The 16,728-nt window shown below is 45.6% G+C and overlaps 1 protein-coding gene across 1 annotated transcript in view; it reads left to right on the top strand.

Annotated features, from left to right (window-relative positions):
- LOC126199681 (zinc finger protein basonuclin-2-like) overlaps positions 1-16,728 on the top strand; it is a 150,265-nt gene that overhangs the window by 122,317 nt on the left and 11,220 nt on the right. The window contains exons 4-5 of the mRNA XM_049936608.1: positions 11,692-11,903; positions 14,268-15,254. Of these exons, the coding sequence (XP_049792565.1) occupies positions 11,692-11,903; positions 14,268-15,254 (1,199 nt within the window). The remainder of the gene's footprint in view (positions 1-11,691; positions 11,904-14,267; positions 15,255-16,728) is intronic.

Genomic DNA, 16,728 nt, shown 5'->3' with positions numbered 1-16,728 from the left:
CTGTGCGGCAATATTAGGTACAGTGCTGTGGTAGTGAAATGGCTAGCATTCCTGCCTAGTAAGCAATGAGACATGGGTTCAAGTCCTGGGGGTGGCACAAATGTTAATTTATTTCTTCTGCTATCATTACCGTAGATAAAGATGAGACTCAAATGCCTCGAAGAAAATTAAGTTTAAGATATACAGATGCTGCAAGTTTTCCGTTGTTGTTGGTACGGAATCGTACAAATGCTATAAATGTAGGTCTGCCTTTCTTCAGTCGATCTTCTAAGATAAATCATGGGGTGAATTCGCGGCCCCTCTGGTGGCATTATGACGAAAGTGAACCCATCTTCAGGCTTGGGGTGAACCTGTATTTCTTGTGCGGCCGCACGGCGAACAGTGGCCAGAGGCTTGGGCGGCTGGACAGAGGGGTGCGGGGGCGGCAGGGGGGCGGCAGGGCGGCGGCGGACAGAGGCGGCGCTGTGCGCGCAGCCGACAGGCCGGCCTTGTCGCTGCCTCCCCTCTGCCTCCGTAAATAAACCTGCGGCGGCGGCGGGGGCAGCCGGCCGGTCACTCGCCGCCTTTTCAGCGACGGACGGCCGTTTACTGACGTCCGCAGCTCCTCTCCGCCGACCGCCAAGAGGAAGTACCTGCCTCCTGCAGACGCCACGGCGACCGGCTACGAGATTTCGCTGCAACGCGGTCCGTAGAAAGCTCTTCTTGTGACGTCCACCAACCAGCGATGATCACTTGTCTGCCACACAGATTAATCCTGCGTTCCAGACCGAGGCTCGAAGTTAGCACCTTTGGCTTTAGCGCGCAATATACTGTACCGACTGAGTCACTGATCTATCCAAGCGCTATTCACAACCCGCCCTCCCATCTTTACTTTCGTCATTATCTCATTTCCTACCTTCGAAACCTCACTTAAGCCCCGAAACTTCACGTAAATTCAACTCGATGCTTTGCAGGACTGGCACTCGAGGAAGAAAGGATATGCAGAGACATGACTTACAAAGTGAACATAGTAACCGGATTATATATATATATAATACAAATTTGGCCGTTAAAGACCGTGAAAACAGTTATTTCTTGCGCTTCTGGGAAGTCTTCTTTCTCTCAGTCCACACTTCTTTCATTCTTGCGCTGAAGGCGGCTTTTCTCTCTTCAGACCATTTAGTTCCACAAGTCTTCTTAATTTTCACACCGAAACCTGTGAATGAATTCAGTTTTTTTTCTATAAAGGTTTCTGTTAAATATTGTTTCCTGATCTATGTCCATTTCTTTTAGATCTCTTTCTGTGTTGATAAACCATAAATTTTTATTTTTTAGATTTGCGATGTACGAAAATATTTGTTTTGTAAGCCTATTCGGGTTCATCCTCATGATGTGAGCATAAAAGGAGCATCTTCTTTTTCTAATTTCGTCTGTAATTTTGCTGCACTTCGTATACACTTCTTTGTTGCTTTTTAGTCTGTATACAGGCTTGCCTTGATCATCTGTTATTTTCCTGTGTCCAAGAATTGTCCTCACAATTCTTCTTTCACGATTTTCTATCTGTTCTGCGTATGTAAAATTTGCCAGTGTTTCTGATGCATATAGTATCTGCGGTCTAATGACAGTCTGGTAGTGTCTGAGTTTAATGTTTTTGGATATAAATTTTTTTGAATACATTTGTCTGCAGTAGTGAGTTGCTGTCTCTAGTTTTTGTATTCTAGCCCTGCAGGCTGGATGACCTTTTGCCACAGGCTGAATTAGTTCACCAAGATATTTAAAATGTTTAGATACCTGTATTTTCCCGTATTTCGTAGTTATTTTCTTTGGTGGATTTTTGATATTTGTAATGATTTCTGTCTTTTCAAATGAAATTTGCAAGCCTGCTTTTTCAGCAGTTTCTTTAAGTAATGCTATTTGTTTTATTGTGTCTTTTTGTGTGTAAGCTAAACAGGCGAGATCGTCAGCGAAGGCAAAACAGTTGGTTTCAATGGCTTTGTAGCACTTCCCTCCAATTTGGACTTTCTCAACACCATGTTTTTGCGTGAGTTTTCTCCATTCTGCTATGACTTTATATATACGTTGTTTCATGCGCATTTTCGTGAAGCGTAAAACACATAAAGATTAAAAGAATTTTAATTTGTATTTTATTTAAAGTCTTAATTAACGATCTTTTATAAATAATCGATAATTACGATTATTTTGTGTTTGCACTAAAAAGTGCAATATGTACGAGGGCTATTCGGAAAGTAAGGTCCGATCGATAACGAAATGGAAACCGCAGTGAAAAATCCGATAAAGCTTTGTACAGATGCGTTCGTCAGTGTCTCTAGAATGCCAGTCAGTAGCGTCAAGTCGCTGTTTTCAGTTCTGAGCGCACAGCGAGCGCCTAAAGACGTCTAGAAAATAGTGTCTCCCGACTAGTATGGAGGGCCTGTGAGAGATTCCTCCCGATTTCAAGCAGTCCACTCAAGGTAACTGTCACGCAATTCTCGGCTGCACACTGCAGGGGCAATGAAGAAGCTCCTGCAGCGTTTTCGATGCGAAGTGTTTGATGATCCACCGTACAGTTCGGACTTGACTCGCTCTGATTTTCATCTCTTCGCTCACACGAACCGCTGGCTATGAGGACAGCAATTTGTCACAGACAACAGGCAGCGTATCAGTACAGAGAATCGCCAGAAAGCACAGCTGGCTGTCTTCTGTGACGAGGGTATTGAAAAGATGGTACAATGCTGCGAAAAATGCCTCAGGGATGTGTGGCGACGACGCGGCGAAGTAGCGGGGAGGTGTCGCTAACCGTTGCAAATAAAACATTTATGATTTTTCACTGTGGTTTCCATTTCACGTCCGATCGCACATTACTTTCCGAAGAGCCCTCGTAATTATAGATAAGAAAGCTTGCGTTTTTCGTAATAAATGAGAATGAGATGTGCTAATTAGGATATAGTGGATGAATTTTGCATTTAGCAGACATAGGCACTAATACTGAACGGAGAAAAAACGAAAAAATGACCGAAAGGAGACTCGAATCAGTGATACCAGTCTCCAGCGCTACTGTTTTTTTTCTCATCTTTTGTATTTTACGCTTCACGGAAATGCTTGTAGAACATGACCTCCGTTTAAAAATCGGCACAGAACAGGAGTCAAACCTAGGACCGCAACGAGGCACGCGCGCTTATTATCGCCGAACCATACTGCTCGCCGAAAAATAAGTCTTTCATTACAGTATTAAAGACGCCGGGAAAACTTCAAAGTAGATTTTCTCGAACATTTTTTAGAGTTGCATGGTCTGCTTTGGTTGACTGATTGAGTTCTCAACTTCACGTATCGTAAATACACAGGATGCTTCAGAAGTGACGGTCAGTATTCAGAGATATGACTGGAATGATCATTCGAAACAAAAAGGTAACCGTGGACTCTAAAACGCATATCTTAAGAGCTATGAGGAGTTATTGATCTTCGATAATGTCAAACAAATCTATTCTTCTGCAAGCTCTTTGCTTTTGATATTTTGGGAAGTGGTAGTGTGGACCAAATCAAGAAAAAAATGTCCAGTAAACATGGCTTCTAAAACTCATAGCTCAAGAGCTAGGAGCGCTTTTTGGTTTTCGCTACTTTGAAACACAACTCGTCTAATGAACAAGTGCTCTTAACCTTTGAGATATGCATTTTAGAGTACATGTTTACTGGACACTTTTTTCTTGTTTTGGTCCATACCATCGCTTCCCAAAATATGGAAAGGAAAGAGCTTCCAGTAGAAGAGATTTGTTTCACAGTATCTAAGATCAAGAATTGTTCGTAGCCCAGAAGCGTTTTAGAGCCGATGTTTACTTGCTTTTTTGTTTCGAATGGCCATTCCTGTCATATCCCTAAATATTAATCATCACTTCTGAATCACCCCGTATACACAAAAAAAAGGTTACAAAAATCCGAGGACTTCGGTTCAATCCCGCGTCCGGCCATCCTGATTTAGGTTTTCCGTGATTCCCCTAAATCGCTCCAAGCAAATGCCGGGATGGTTCCTTTGAAAGGGCACGGCCGACTTCCTTCGCCGTCCTTCCCTAATCCGATGAGACCGATTAATGGCTCTGAACCTGCCGGAGTGGCCGTGCGGTTCTAGGCGCTTCAGTCTGGAACCGCGCGACCACTACCGTCGCAGGTTCGAATCCTGCCTCGAGCATGGATGTGTGTGATGTCCCTAGGTTAGTTAGGTTTAAGTAGTTCTAAGTTCTAGGGGACTGATGACCTCAGCTGTTAAGTCCAATAGTGCTGTGAGCCATTAAAAAAAAAAAAAAAAAGGGCTCTGAGCGCTATGGGACTTAACGTCTAAGGTCATCAGTCAGCTAGAACTTAGAACTAATTAAACCTAATTAACCTAAGGACATCACACACATCCATGCCCTAGGCTGGATTCGAACCTGCGACAGTAGCGATCGCGCGGTTCCAGACTGTAGCGCCTAGAACCGCTCGGCCACCCCAGCCGGCGAGACCGATTACCTCGCTGACTGGTCTTCTTCCCCAAACAACCCGTCCCCCAACCAAAAATCCGACTGCTGTGCGGTCTCCTTGCCGGCCACAGCCTGGGGGATTGTACCAGTGGACGACCGTCATGTTATCCAAATTTTCTTTTGCTGAATCGGTACCGGAGCTTCGCTGGTATTAATCAGTGCGTCAGAAGAGCGTCAGTAGCTTTGCAAGTTAAGCACTGCAGCTGTGCAGGGGGCTTGACTTGCAGCTTCGAGTGACGCAGAGAACGGGAGCCGCGGGTGCAGCATTCGCAGCAGCGCTGGTGGGCCGTCCGTTAAGTGGCAGTGGTCGTCTCGCGCCCCCCTCCGCCTGTGGGACACAGGGACGGGACTGCTCGCTTGGGCAGGCTTTCGAGGCGGCCCGTGTCATTGGCTGTCGCGGCCGTTGCAGCTGCCCACAAAAGGCTCCCCGAGTGCCCAGGTCCCCTACCCTGGCCGTACATATGCTGCGCTGTCCGCGTCGCGTCGCAACCCTTGCAGCAGGGCGGAGGGCGGAGGGCGGCTCCCTGCGCCGGCAGGAAGCGCCCTTTGTCACCGCACAAAGCGGGCCCCGCCTAAACGAGGCCACGGGCCACTCCCACGGGGGAGGCGCTGGCGGGCCCCCGGAACATGGCGCTCAATCAGAAAGCGCTGTCTCCTTAACGAAACAGAGGTGCGTGTTGCGTGCCCTTTCATCCCGGGAGCAACGCACGATTTGTGTTTGATCGCGAGCGAGGGCCTGCATAATATCGGGCGGGTCTCTCCTACCTCTACGGTCAATGCCACTCGACAGCGATAAAGGTTCAAGAGCACGCATTCTGTCTTTGTAAATATTATGAATCATTCAACAGTCATCTTACAATGATGTGCTCGAGGCTGATTTGACTGAGAGACCACTGTCAGTTTGAAGATTTGTATGTTGTAGTTATTCATCATACTAACAAGCAAATGTCAAACCTTAACGTGTGCACAGTCATCTTTATTTATTTATTTCTGACCCTTACCTTACACCGCACAGCCAGTTCATTCTTACGTAACACCCACAAGATTCAGTAAATGATTACTGTTATAATATTATTACACGATCACTTACCTTTAGCCAGATGCCACAGCTGTACAAAATTTCTGGAATGGCAGAATTTCCTTCTTCGAAATCACGATGACTTCTGTTGATGGAGGAAATGCTATCATTACGGAATGACATGTACAGCGAGTACGAATTTGGTTTCATGAGTCTTTATCCAATCCATCACATACGGGTAGTCTATATGACTAAGGCTGACACGAATCATTAGAGGCTTCTTACATTTTCAATGTTTGGTTTTTTTTTTTTTGTTAGTGTTGGTTATTGCTGTATTTCCAACACCTGTAACCAGTTGAAAATGACCTAAGGTCGAAACTGCAGTGGTGGATATTGTAATAAACTGTACAGTCGTTGACGAATATCAAATTATTTAAGTAATTCTTCGAGGCTGTGACTCCACAATAAATATAGTTGTGTTTTGTAGTAAATCATGTAAACTCTTGAGACACATCAAAACTTCAATTCGATTGTTTTAGTGACACAATTACAAATTTTTGAGTTACATTTATGCAGTGGACAATCCACATGAAAGATATTTAAGATAATCTTGTAACTAAATAGTCATTCGTTTACTAAGATTTTACTAAACTATACTAACCTCACGTTTAGTTTCCCAAAAGCTGTTACTTTTTGCAGTCATTGTATGTTTCAAGTGCTCTCTCGCAAAACACCTTCACAGCAGAGAAAAATCTGTCTCACTCTCACATGATCTTTACAGACTTCACGAAGAAAAGAAACTACTTGCGTTACTCGGAGAGAAGCTGTCTTCTCTAAACTGCATTTAAATTCTGCAGTCTCGTTAATCTGTTACCATCTTTGGCCATTTGAAAAGTGACTCATACTTTAGTATTTCGTCTTGGGACATTATTTAGTTTAGTAATGTCGGCTTCGATTACAATAAGTCAATAAAGTTAAAACACTCTTTACGTCGACCTAAATGGGCACAAAAACATTAAGAAGATATATTCATAGGAAAATAGATATCAACTTCCGCATTTTTCCGATACATGTTCCACAGTCCTCATCATGACTGTACTTTCAAGATCAATTACGTTACATACGAGAAGTTTTTGGCCGCCACAATAATCTTTCGAAAAAGTCTTATCAGCTCCTGAGATCGAAGTCGAAGCATTTGAATTACCACATAAAAACGCTGGTCGTTAGCTCGCGGCATTGTAGTGAAACAACAGTATATTGATACTGGTAATTTCAGCTCTTTAAGCCGTGTCAGCAACGAATTCCTTCCGTTTCTCTGTTAGCACATTGGTCAAATTTGTGTAACGGATATCTTCCTTCAACAGCACCTCAATCAACATTAAATCAGATAAGTTTAGCTTTTATTACGAGCGTTAACAGAAAATGCTCCGTGACAGTGCTGGATGGAGAAAAATATGAAATAAAGAAGAATTTAATATTTCCTGACGATTCTGTCGCTGTTGATTTTGATTGCCTCAGTGTTTCATGTTTCATCGCTCCGGAGCTTCAACATATCTAGTCATACGAACTCGAAATTTTACTTTATACATCTGGTGATGACTTTTAAATTGGTTGATCTGCAGTGAAAGTCCGGTCTCCCCGCAGTAAAAACAACATGACATTTTTTTGTAACTTTGCGTCAAATCAGTCACTATTTTATCACTCCAGCTATTGAAGTTCATAATTTCATACTCGCGATCTCTTTAAAAGCCACCGTTTCCATTTTTTTTCACTTGATTTATTTTTAATATATCCACAGTCTATTTACTTTCCATTCTTTAGTAACTTTCCTCTTATTTTTATTTATTTATTGATCGTAGCAAGATTAGGGCCATCAGGCACTCTCTTTCTACCAATCGAGAATTCTGTCTTTGTTATGTTCATGAGGGCACTTATGTTTTACATTTATTGTGGATACCACTTAGACATATGTGTCACGTAATTAATGGTAACGATTGTAGCTATAGCAGAAAAATGTTACTTTCTGTAAAATAGAACGACGAAGACAAATTACAGGCAGCTTAATGTAAATAGAGGGCACGGCCAGCAATGGATGTAACAGAAGTGCGAGAGCTGAAAGAGGAACATGGAAGAATGTAAATAAGGAAGTGAGGCGTAAAGAAAATGACTAGACTGATTGAGAATCGGAGACACAAAGAAAAAAAAAGTGAGAGAACATGGGAGTATTTGTTCTACTGTTTGACAGAAGTAGACCACCATTTGTTTTAATTTTTAAGGGATAGGTTATGAGTCTGACAAAAGGAGGAGCTTCACGATTTTCGTAATCGCAACAGAGCGCTCAGTTGTGCGCAGAGAACAGCAAGAGAGTAGGAATTTGCAAATATTTTTGTTTCATGGAAGGTCACAAGTGTAACTGTCGGTGTAAGAAAGTCCCTGACAGTTGCAGAGAGCGTGAAACGGCTGCTTCGCTCGTCTACCTCAACGTGTTGCGTAACTTGACTTCGTTTGCGTCTCTGTGGCTAAATCTCAGTACTATCGCAGCTCTATACACGATTTTTATTTTCATCTGCTGTCGTTTGTGCTTCAGTGTAATACCGACACTAAGGCTCCCAACTGTCACGGATCTTCTGCTGTAGGATACTGGATAAGTGAGACTCTGTGACTGCGATCCTGTTGCCGAGGCGAGGCATTCGTTAAGATGGGATCCTTACGCAGCGTTTGAAGCATGCGTCTACCGTTATGCGTCTGACGTAGTGAGGCCGACGCATAGCTGGCGATTCCTGTACAGCAACAGCGCACGTAGTTAGTTGGCCTCATGTGTCTGTACCGAAAGGATGAGTGAGCGCGGTATGTTGTTGTATGCAATGTTAGAAGAATTTGAAGATGAAGCAATTCACTACAGCTATGCGAGGGAGATGCTGAAACAACGCCTATTTCCCGAAAAAAAAATGAGGAAGGTTGTTTTGATCATCTCATCAGCCGGCATTTGGTAAAAAATGACCAGAAATTTCTGGAGTATTTCAAGTTGAACATATCGCAGTTCAACTACGCATTTGATCTCGTCAGAGAAGATGTCAAGAAGGACATGGAAGAAATGTGCGATTTTTTTTCCTGCGCTATCAGGCTCATTGTATTACAATTATAAACATTTTTTTTCTACCGTCCCTGTTGCTTTGGTTGACGCTAACTGCAGATTCGCTTTCATTGGTGTCGGGTCGTAAGGGAAGGAAGGCGACCCTGGAATTTGTGACAAAAGTAATATTGTGAAATTACATGCACGTGGTAAGATCTTTCCTCCGCCCTACTATACTGACGAATTCGGACATATTAGTGCCACATGGTTTTGTAGGCGACGACGCATTTCGATTACGTCCAGACATGGTTCAAATGGCTCTGAGCACTATGGGACTCAACATCTTAGGTCATAAGTCCCCTAGAACTTAGAACTACTTAAACCTAACTAACCTAAGGACATCACACACACCCATGCCCGAGGCAGGATTCGAACCTGCGACCGCGGTTCCGTACTGCAGCGCCAGAACCGCACGGCCACCGCGGCCGGCACGTCCAGACATGATGAAAGCTTTCTCTCGTCGGAATTCTAGAACTGACAAAAATGGTATTTTTAGCTACTGTTTCTGAAGAGCTCTGAAAAAGCCTTCGGCCGGCCGCGGTGGTCTCGCGGTTCTAGGCGTGCAGTCCGGAACCGTGCGACTGCTACGGTCGCAGGTTCAAATCGTGCCTCGGGCATGGCTGTGTGTGATGTCCTTAGGTTAGTTAGGTTTAAGTAGTTCTAAGTTCTAGGGGACTGATGACCACAGCAGTTGAGTCCCATAGTGCTCAGAGCCATTTTTTTTTTTTGAAAAAGCCTTCGGTCTCTTAAGTCAAAAATTTCTCACATTTCATTCGCCGAGCATTCCAATGCCAGAGAAGACTGATATTTTTGCTATCGTTGCTTGCTGTTGACACAGTTTACTTAGAGATGCATCCTTAGAGAAAAAAAGAGCCTCTTTTTTAATTAAACGGAAATGAACCACTACCTACTGAAAATCTTGGACCGTTAGGAAGGAGTTGCGGTTACGCGAATGGTGAAGGGATTTTTCTGTGTGACATTCATCTACAAAATACTTCAGCATCCGCGTGCGCGCAGGGATAATACCCTGGCAAAGTAATGAAGTTATCAGGACTCTGTGGGTTTCGAAGTTTCTCGGGTTATTGAATACCTTTTTTAAACATGTCCGGATATTCTTATGATTTAAACTTGTATAATACGCATCAGGTTCTGATATTTTATTTGTGTACTCCTCATTATTGTAATGATAAATCAATAATAAATGGAAAATGCAAAAAAGAGTATTGTTTTTGTTTATTGTAATACGCATTAATTGTCCGAAAATAAACTAACAAACAATGCGAATAAGCTGGAAAGTTACCGTAATTTTCTTACTTGTTCTCTCCCCGAACTCTGCTATTTCGCTCCCAGCGATATTCTTCAAAATTTGATCCTTCTATAATGGTAAGGGTACGTCATAGATGCAAGGAAATTTTGAAACCATTTCCACCAGCTTTTCATCTTCTACCATTGTAAATAATACTTTTCCCTCGGACGTGCTCCCTTATCTTCCTCCGCGGCTGCGTCTATACCCACCCACCCCCCCACCCCCCCACCCCCCACCCCCCCACCCCACCCCCCGGCTCGGCCGCAGCCGCACGCTGTACTAGAGTCAGCTGCAGATGGATGACGCATCGCAGGACACTGTTCCATTTACGAGGGTCACTCCAAAATAAATGCACACAATTTTTTTTAAATCCATCTCTTATTCTACATGTTTGAAAGTTTTATAGTGTGTAGATACATCCTTTAGGAGCAATATTTTCATTTCTCCACATGATTTGCATCCCTCTCAACTGCCTTACGCCATCTTGGAACCCGTGCCTGTATACCCGCACGGTAAAATTCTGGACCAACCTGTTGGAGCCAATGTTTGGCAGCGTTCACAAGCCAGTCATCATCTTCAAGCCTTGTTCCACGAAGAGAGTGTTTCAGTTTCCCAAAGAGAGCAAGGTCAGGACTGTAAGACGGGTGTTTCAGTGTTGTCCATCCGAGTTTTGCGATCGCTTCCATGTTTTTTTGACTGACATGTGGCCGTGCATTGTCGTGCAACAGCAAAACATCCTACTATTGCCGATGTGGTCGAACACGACTCAGTCGAGCTTGAGAAGTTTCTTCAGTGTCGTCACATATGCTTCAGAATTTATGATGGTTCCACTTGGTATGTTGTCCACAAGCAAGAGTCCTTCGGAATCGAAAAACACACTAGCCATAACTTTTCCAGCAGAAGGTGTGGTTTTGAATATTTTTTTCTTGGGTGAATTTGCACGATGCCACTCCATTGATTGCCTCTTCGTCTTTCATCACCTGTCACAATTCTTCCAAGAAATGTATCTCCACCATTCTCATACTGTTCCAAAAGTTCGCTGCATACCGTTTTTCTTGTTTCTTTGTGAGCCACTGTCAACATCCAGGGAACCCACCTGGCACAAACCTTTTTTAACGCCAACACTTTCAGTATTCTGCAAACACTTCCTTCCCCTATCCCAATGTAGCGTGACAATTCGTTCACTGTGATACATCTGTCAGCAGTCACCAATTCGTTAACTCTCTACACATTGGAGTGTGTGCAGTACGAGGCCTACCGCTGCGAGGACAATCCTCAATATTGCCGTGCCCGCTTTCATCACGTAACCTGCTTGCCGACCGACTAACTGTGCTGCGATCGACAGCAGCATCTCCATACACCTTTTTCAACCTCTTGTGGATGTTTCCCACTGTTTCGTTTTCACAGCACAGGAATTCTATGACAGCACGTTGCTTCTGACGAACGTCAAGTTTAGCAGCCATCTTGAAGACATGCTGTGACGGCGTCACTCGCGGGAACAGGTTGAACTAAGTTTCAAAACAAGCGGGAAGGAGGTATCTACCTGTATAACTTTCACACATGCAGAATGAAAACTGTATTTTTACAAAAATAGTGTGCATTTCTTTTGGAGTGACCCTCGTAATACCACCTTTAGCCTTACAATGCGGCAGACGCGAAACAGCAGGCGCGTGCGTCAGATGCTGCATAGGAATGCGACGTTTAGCGTCCGCCAGAGTGCTGGTAGACTCGTGTGGTTGTGTTGCAGCGCTGGACAAGCTGGGCGGCCAGACGACGGTGCAGGCGAACGCCGCCTTCGACATCGCGAGCCTCGTGCTGTACGGCTGCCAGGCGCTGCCCATCAGGCTCAAGATCCTGCTGGACAGGCTCTTCTCCGTGCTGCGCCGCGACGAGCTGCTGCACGTGCTCGCCGGCTTCGGCTGGTCGCTGGACGACTACGCACGCGGCTACATCCTGCAGGTGCGTACCTGCAGCTCAGTGTAACTGCTACTCAGTGACCCGCCATCGGGTCACACCGCCAACCCACCTACATAACAAGTCACTGGCCCCGCGTGACCTGCCGAGTTACCGTGCGGAGCGGGCAGAGATATCTGGCATGTAACCTGGTGATCGTATTAGAAGACGCTTTTAAAACCCCGAATGCCCATTACCCAGTTAATACGCCAGGTATAGACCTACAACACAAATACATTCCAGACGATCGTTTCCTCATTTTTTCGTCACATAACGGGTGTTAGCAAGTGTGTTACGATATCAGTATGTAAACTGTATAAGACGCAGATCGTAAAACATAATATTAAACATGAAAATACATATGCCGTATAATAATATTTAACTATACTACTACACTAATGCACAACACAGATAAGAAGCGCCCTTCGGGGAGATGAGGCTGAGGTCACCCTTCATAGGCTCCTCTCCCGTGTATGGCCCGGGCAAATGGAGAACGTAATTGCACAAACTAATAATATAACCATTTGCTAGTTCATTTGGTAGACCATTTTCCCGCGAAAGGCAGAGGTCCCGAGTTCGAGTCTCGGACAGACACGAAGTTTTATTCTGCCAGGAAGTTTCAATATTATCATACTTCATATACAAAAAACGTAGAGCTAATCTCATGACATACACACATACAAGGTGATTCTCATTAATGTTTAAAAAACCACGAATCGACGTAAATGACGCCGAGACAAGTAATTTAATGTAAGACACACGGGGTTGCAAATGTCGGGAAATACCCCAAATGTGGATGACACTCGTTGAACATGTGACGTCACCAATAACGTACCTCGGCAGAAGTGCAGCGGTTGCGCTTGTCGATCCTACTTGGCAATAAACCAGTGGAGACTCGAAGACCGGTAAATAAAATAATAACTCTTACCTCAATGTAAAAATATAATTGATTCTGCAGTGAAAAACGTACTTCTTGCCAGATGCAAGATTCTAACCCTGATCCCCACGCGTTCAAGTCTTGCACGTTGGTCCGGAGCCACACCGACACGAATACTTGGGTTGGGATGACGAGGTGCCATACACTAGTGGGCTCAACCGCTGCACGTGCGGCGAGGTAAGTCATCCGGTGACGTCACATGGCTCACATTTGTCCACTTTTCGGGTATTTTCCGACATGTGCAGCCTCATGTGTCTGATATTAAATTATTTGTCTCAGCGTCATCTTCGTCGATTTCGGAGTTTATAAATATTAATAAGATTGGTCCTGTATAATAGTAACCTCAGCATAATACGCCCGCATCTCGTGGTCGTGCGGTAGCGTTCTCGCTTCCCACGCCCGGGTTCCCAGGTACGATTCCCGGCGGGGTCAGGGATTTTCTCTGCCTCGTGATGGCTGGGTGTTGTGTGCTGTCCTTAGGTTAGTTAGGTTTAAGTAGTTCAAAGTTCTAGGGGACTGATGACCATAGATGTTAAGTCCCATAGTGCTCAGAGCCATTTGAACCATTTTTGAGCATAATACGCTACTCCAGGTGAGACAGGCTCGAAATGTTTACCGAAGCCGTCCCACTTGAAACAGCCATGTAAAGCGGCCTCTTTTTCTACTGAAATCTTTCCAATCGCCAGTTACTTTCTTCTTAGTAACATAGTAATATTTGTCTTCCTTTTCCAAAACTTATTTTATATATCATACGTTTCTCAGTGTAACAGTGCAATTATGTAAAGGAGAGGACAAATAACGGCACTGTGAAAACCTGCAGAAAAGAGTGAAGACACAAAGATTTATCGCTTGTGATTAGTAGCAAACTACCCACCATAGTTACCAAGTAGTGGGTCACTCGGTAATGTTAATGAATAAATAAATAACTTCTATGGTAATAGAGGGGCTCTAGGGGACAAAATGTGAAGGGAAGACACTGCCGTCTTTCCTTTCGGGAGGCCTGTATCCAGGGAATCCCTGGATTGAGACTGATATGATCCTCCTCCAGTTTTTGCTAAGAACCAACCAGACCAGTATACATGCCATTATTACGATGGGGTTGCCACGACGCAAGGCATTTTAAAGCTAACGTACACGTAATCTAGTCGGACCACAAGAGTGAGTAAGAAATTAAACGATATGCAAATACCCTCTCACGAGCCATGGGTGCCTTAGTCAAAATAGAAAATATGCCAGAAAAACCTGTGTAACTTTGCTAGTGATGTTGGTGTTCACCCTGCATGTTAGGTACATCATTGTATACCTGCCGAAAGTCATTTTACTCAAGTCTGTACGGGTTCAGTAGCCTCCCGTGCACGGTTCTTTCCCATCGTCGTACTGCCACGACTCCAGGGACCTGCTAGAGAGTGCCGCGTCGTGCTCTGTGTGCGCAGCTGTCGGACGGCACGCCGCTGGAGCGGTGGCACATGTGCGCGGCGGACGAGGAGCCGCTGGTGGTGCGGCAGTTCCTGCGTTTCAGCGAGACGCGCGCGCTGGCGCTGCAGCTGCTGGCCGCCGACGTGCGCCGCGCGCTCGCCTCGCCGCCTCCCGTCGTGCTGCCGCCGCCCTCGCCGCCCATGACGCCGCCCCACCTGCCGCAGCAGCACCACGCCAACAACCAACACCACCACCACCACCACCACCACCACGGTAGCCACCACCACCACCACCACCAGCACCAGCACCAGCACCAACACCAACACCAGCAGCAGCAGCAGCTGGCCGCGTCCAGCGCCAGCCGAGCGCCGCCGCCGGCCGCCGCCTCCAGCGCTAACGGCAAGGCGCCGTCGCCCTCCGACTGGAGCGGCGCCAAGCAGGCGGCGGCGGAGGCGAACGGCGGCCCGATGAACCTCAGCACGGGCGGGCGCACCGCCGCCAAGCCCGCAGGCCCACCGCCTTACTCGGCGGTCGCCCCACTACCTGCCAGCGGACGCGCCGCCCCCAACGGCGGCCGCAAGTACACCGTGGCCGACATCCTCAACGGCGGCTGCTCCGAGGAGCGCTCCCCGCTGGCGCACAGCGCGCTCAACCTCAGCCGCGACGCGCTGGACGGCCTCAGGATGCGCCCGGCGCCGCCCAAGCCGCCTCCGCCGCCCCCGCCGCCGCTGACGCCGCAGCAGCAGCAGCATCAGCAGCAGCAGCACCAACAGCAGCAACTGCCATCTCAGCTGCCGGCTGCGGCGGCCACGTCGACACCGCTCAAGCGCCAGTGGCGCTCCGGCTCGTGCGACCTGCCCATTAACCTGGGCACACAAATCGTCAACCCCACCACCGGCAAGAAGCGCGTCCAGTGTAACGTCTGCTTCAAGACCTTCTGCGATAAGGGCGCTCTCAAGATACACTTCTCCGCCGTCCACCTGCGAGAGATGCACAAGTGCACCGTAAGTAACCATCCTGCATAAATATTATTTATTCGGCACATGAGTATCCAGTACTGCCTAGGTATGCATCCAATCCTTTATTCATTCATTTCTTCGATCCCGCTCTCTCTGTCCATTTCCTTCTCCCCCTCTCGCTGTCCATCTCCTTCGCCCCCACTGTCTACCTCCTCAATTCCACACTCTCGATCTTCATCCTCCCGCCCCTCACTCTATCCATATGCTCCTCCCCCTCTCACTTCTGTTCATCTGCTATTTCCCTTCACCCTTCTCAACCTCCCTCTCTATCTACTACAACATATATATATATATATATATATATATATATATATATATATATATATATATATATATATATATATATATATATATATATATATATATTTCGCATCTACCTCTTCCTCACCCTTTCGAAATCCACCACCTCCTCCTCTCTCTCTCTCTGTCCATCTCCTCTTCCACCCTTTCCCTATCCATCTGCTCCTTCCAGTTCTCTCTGTCCATCACGTGCCCTTCCTCTGTTCATTTCTCCCCCATCCTCACTCTGTTCATCGCCTTCTTTCCCTGTCTCTGTCCATCTCCTCCTTCCCCATCTCTGTTTGTTATTCACCTGCTCCCCCTTCTCTCCGCACATAATCACCCCAATAGGAGGATACTGATTCGCCTCCTCCATTCCCCTCCCCCCCGCCCCAGTATTTATTTCCAGCTAGTATATAATTCGGGTGTCGACTTTTGTTGAAATCGACCCAAGGGCTAAGGAGTATACACTTGTCATATATGTTCCATATTTCTCACCTTTTCGTACTCATATTTCACCTGTATCTGTAGCGAATTTCGCTCTGCAGTTCTGTTTTAATGTACCTCAGTTTTTATGACGCCGTATGTCCTGAAAAATATGTCGCAAAAGATATAATTCTATACACACATTCAGTGCTGTATTTCTATACTGCCTGCGAACTCTGTTTCGAGTAGAGTTAATAGCACAGACGTAATAAATTTAAAGACCATACATGATGGGACAGTTTTTCAATCATCTCTGTGTCTCCGACGTCATACGTTCTATACTATGTGTCGACAGTGGTACAATTTTGGAGATACATTCCTTGGTGTATATGAATACTGTCTTCAAAATTTGTGGTGAATGCAGTTGGTAGAAGAAAAACAATAAATTAAAACGTCATGCTTCACGAGGTAGGTAGTTTTACTGTATGAACACGGAAATTGTAGTAAGCGATAAACTTTTTTTTCCCTTTTATTGTTCTGTAGGGGTTCTTAGCTCGAAAAAGTTTCTTAAATATTTGAAACTATTTGTAAAGACTGGTTCAAGTCACTATATCCTCTCATTCTCGAACAGAGAATGAATAAATTGTGGAGATTCGCGTGTTGTGAGCTACACTTCTTTGTCACACCCATCTCCACCCCTTTCATAGGTACGTAGTTTTTACCCCCGCAGCGATTCTTACCAGATAGTAAGTAA

Source organism: Schistocerca nitens, chromosome 8 (genome assembly GCF_023898315.1).
Source record: "Schistocerca nitens isolate TAMUIC-IGC-003100 chromosome 8, iqSchNite1.1, whole genome shotgun sequence".
Taxonomy (NCBI): Eukaryota; Metazoa; Arthropoda; class Insecta; order Orthoptera; family Acrididae; genus Schistocerca; species Schistocerca nitens.
The sequence above is the reverse complement of the archived record's forward strand: the minus strand, read 5'-3'. Positions and strand labels throughout refer to the sequence as shown.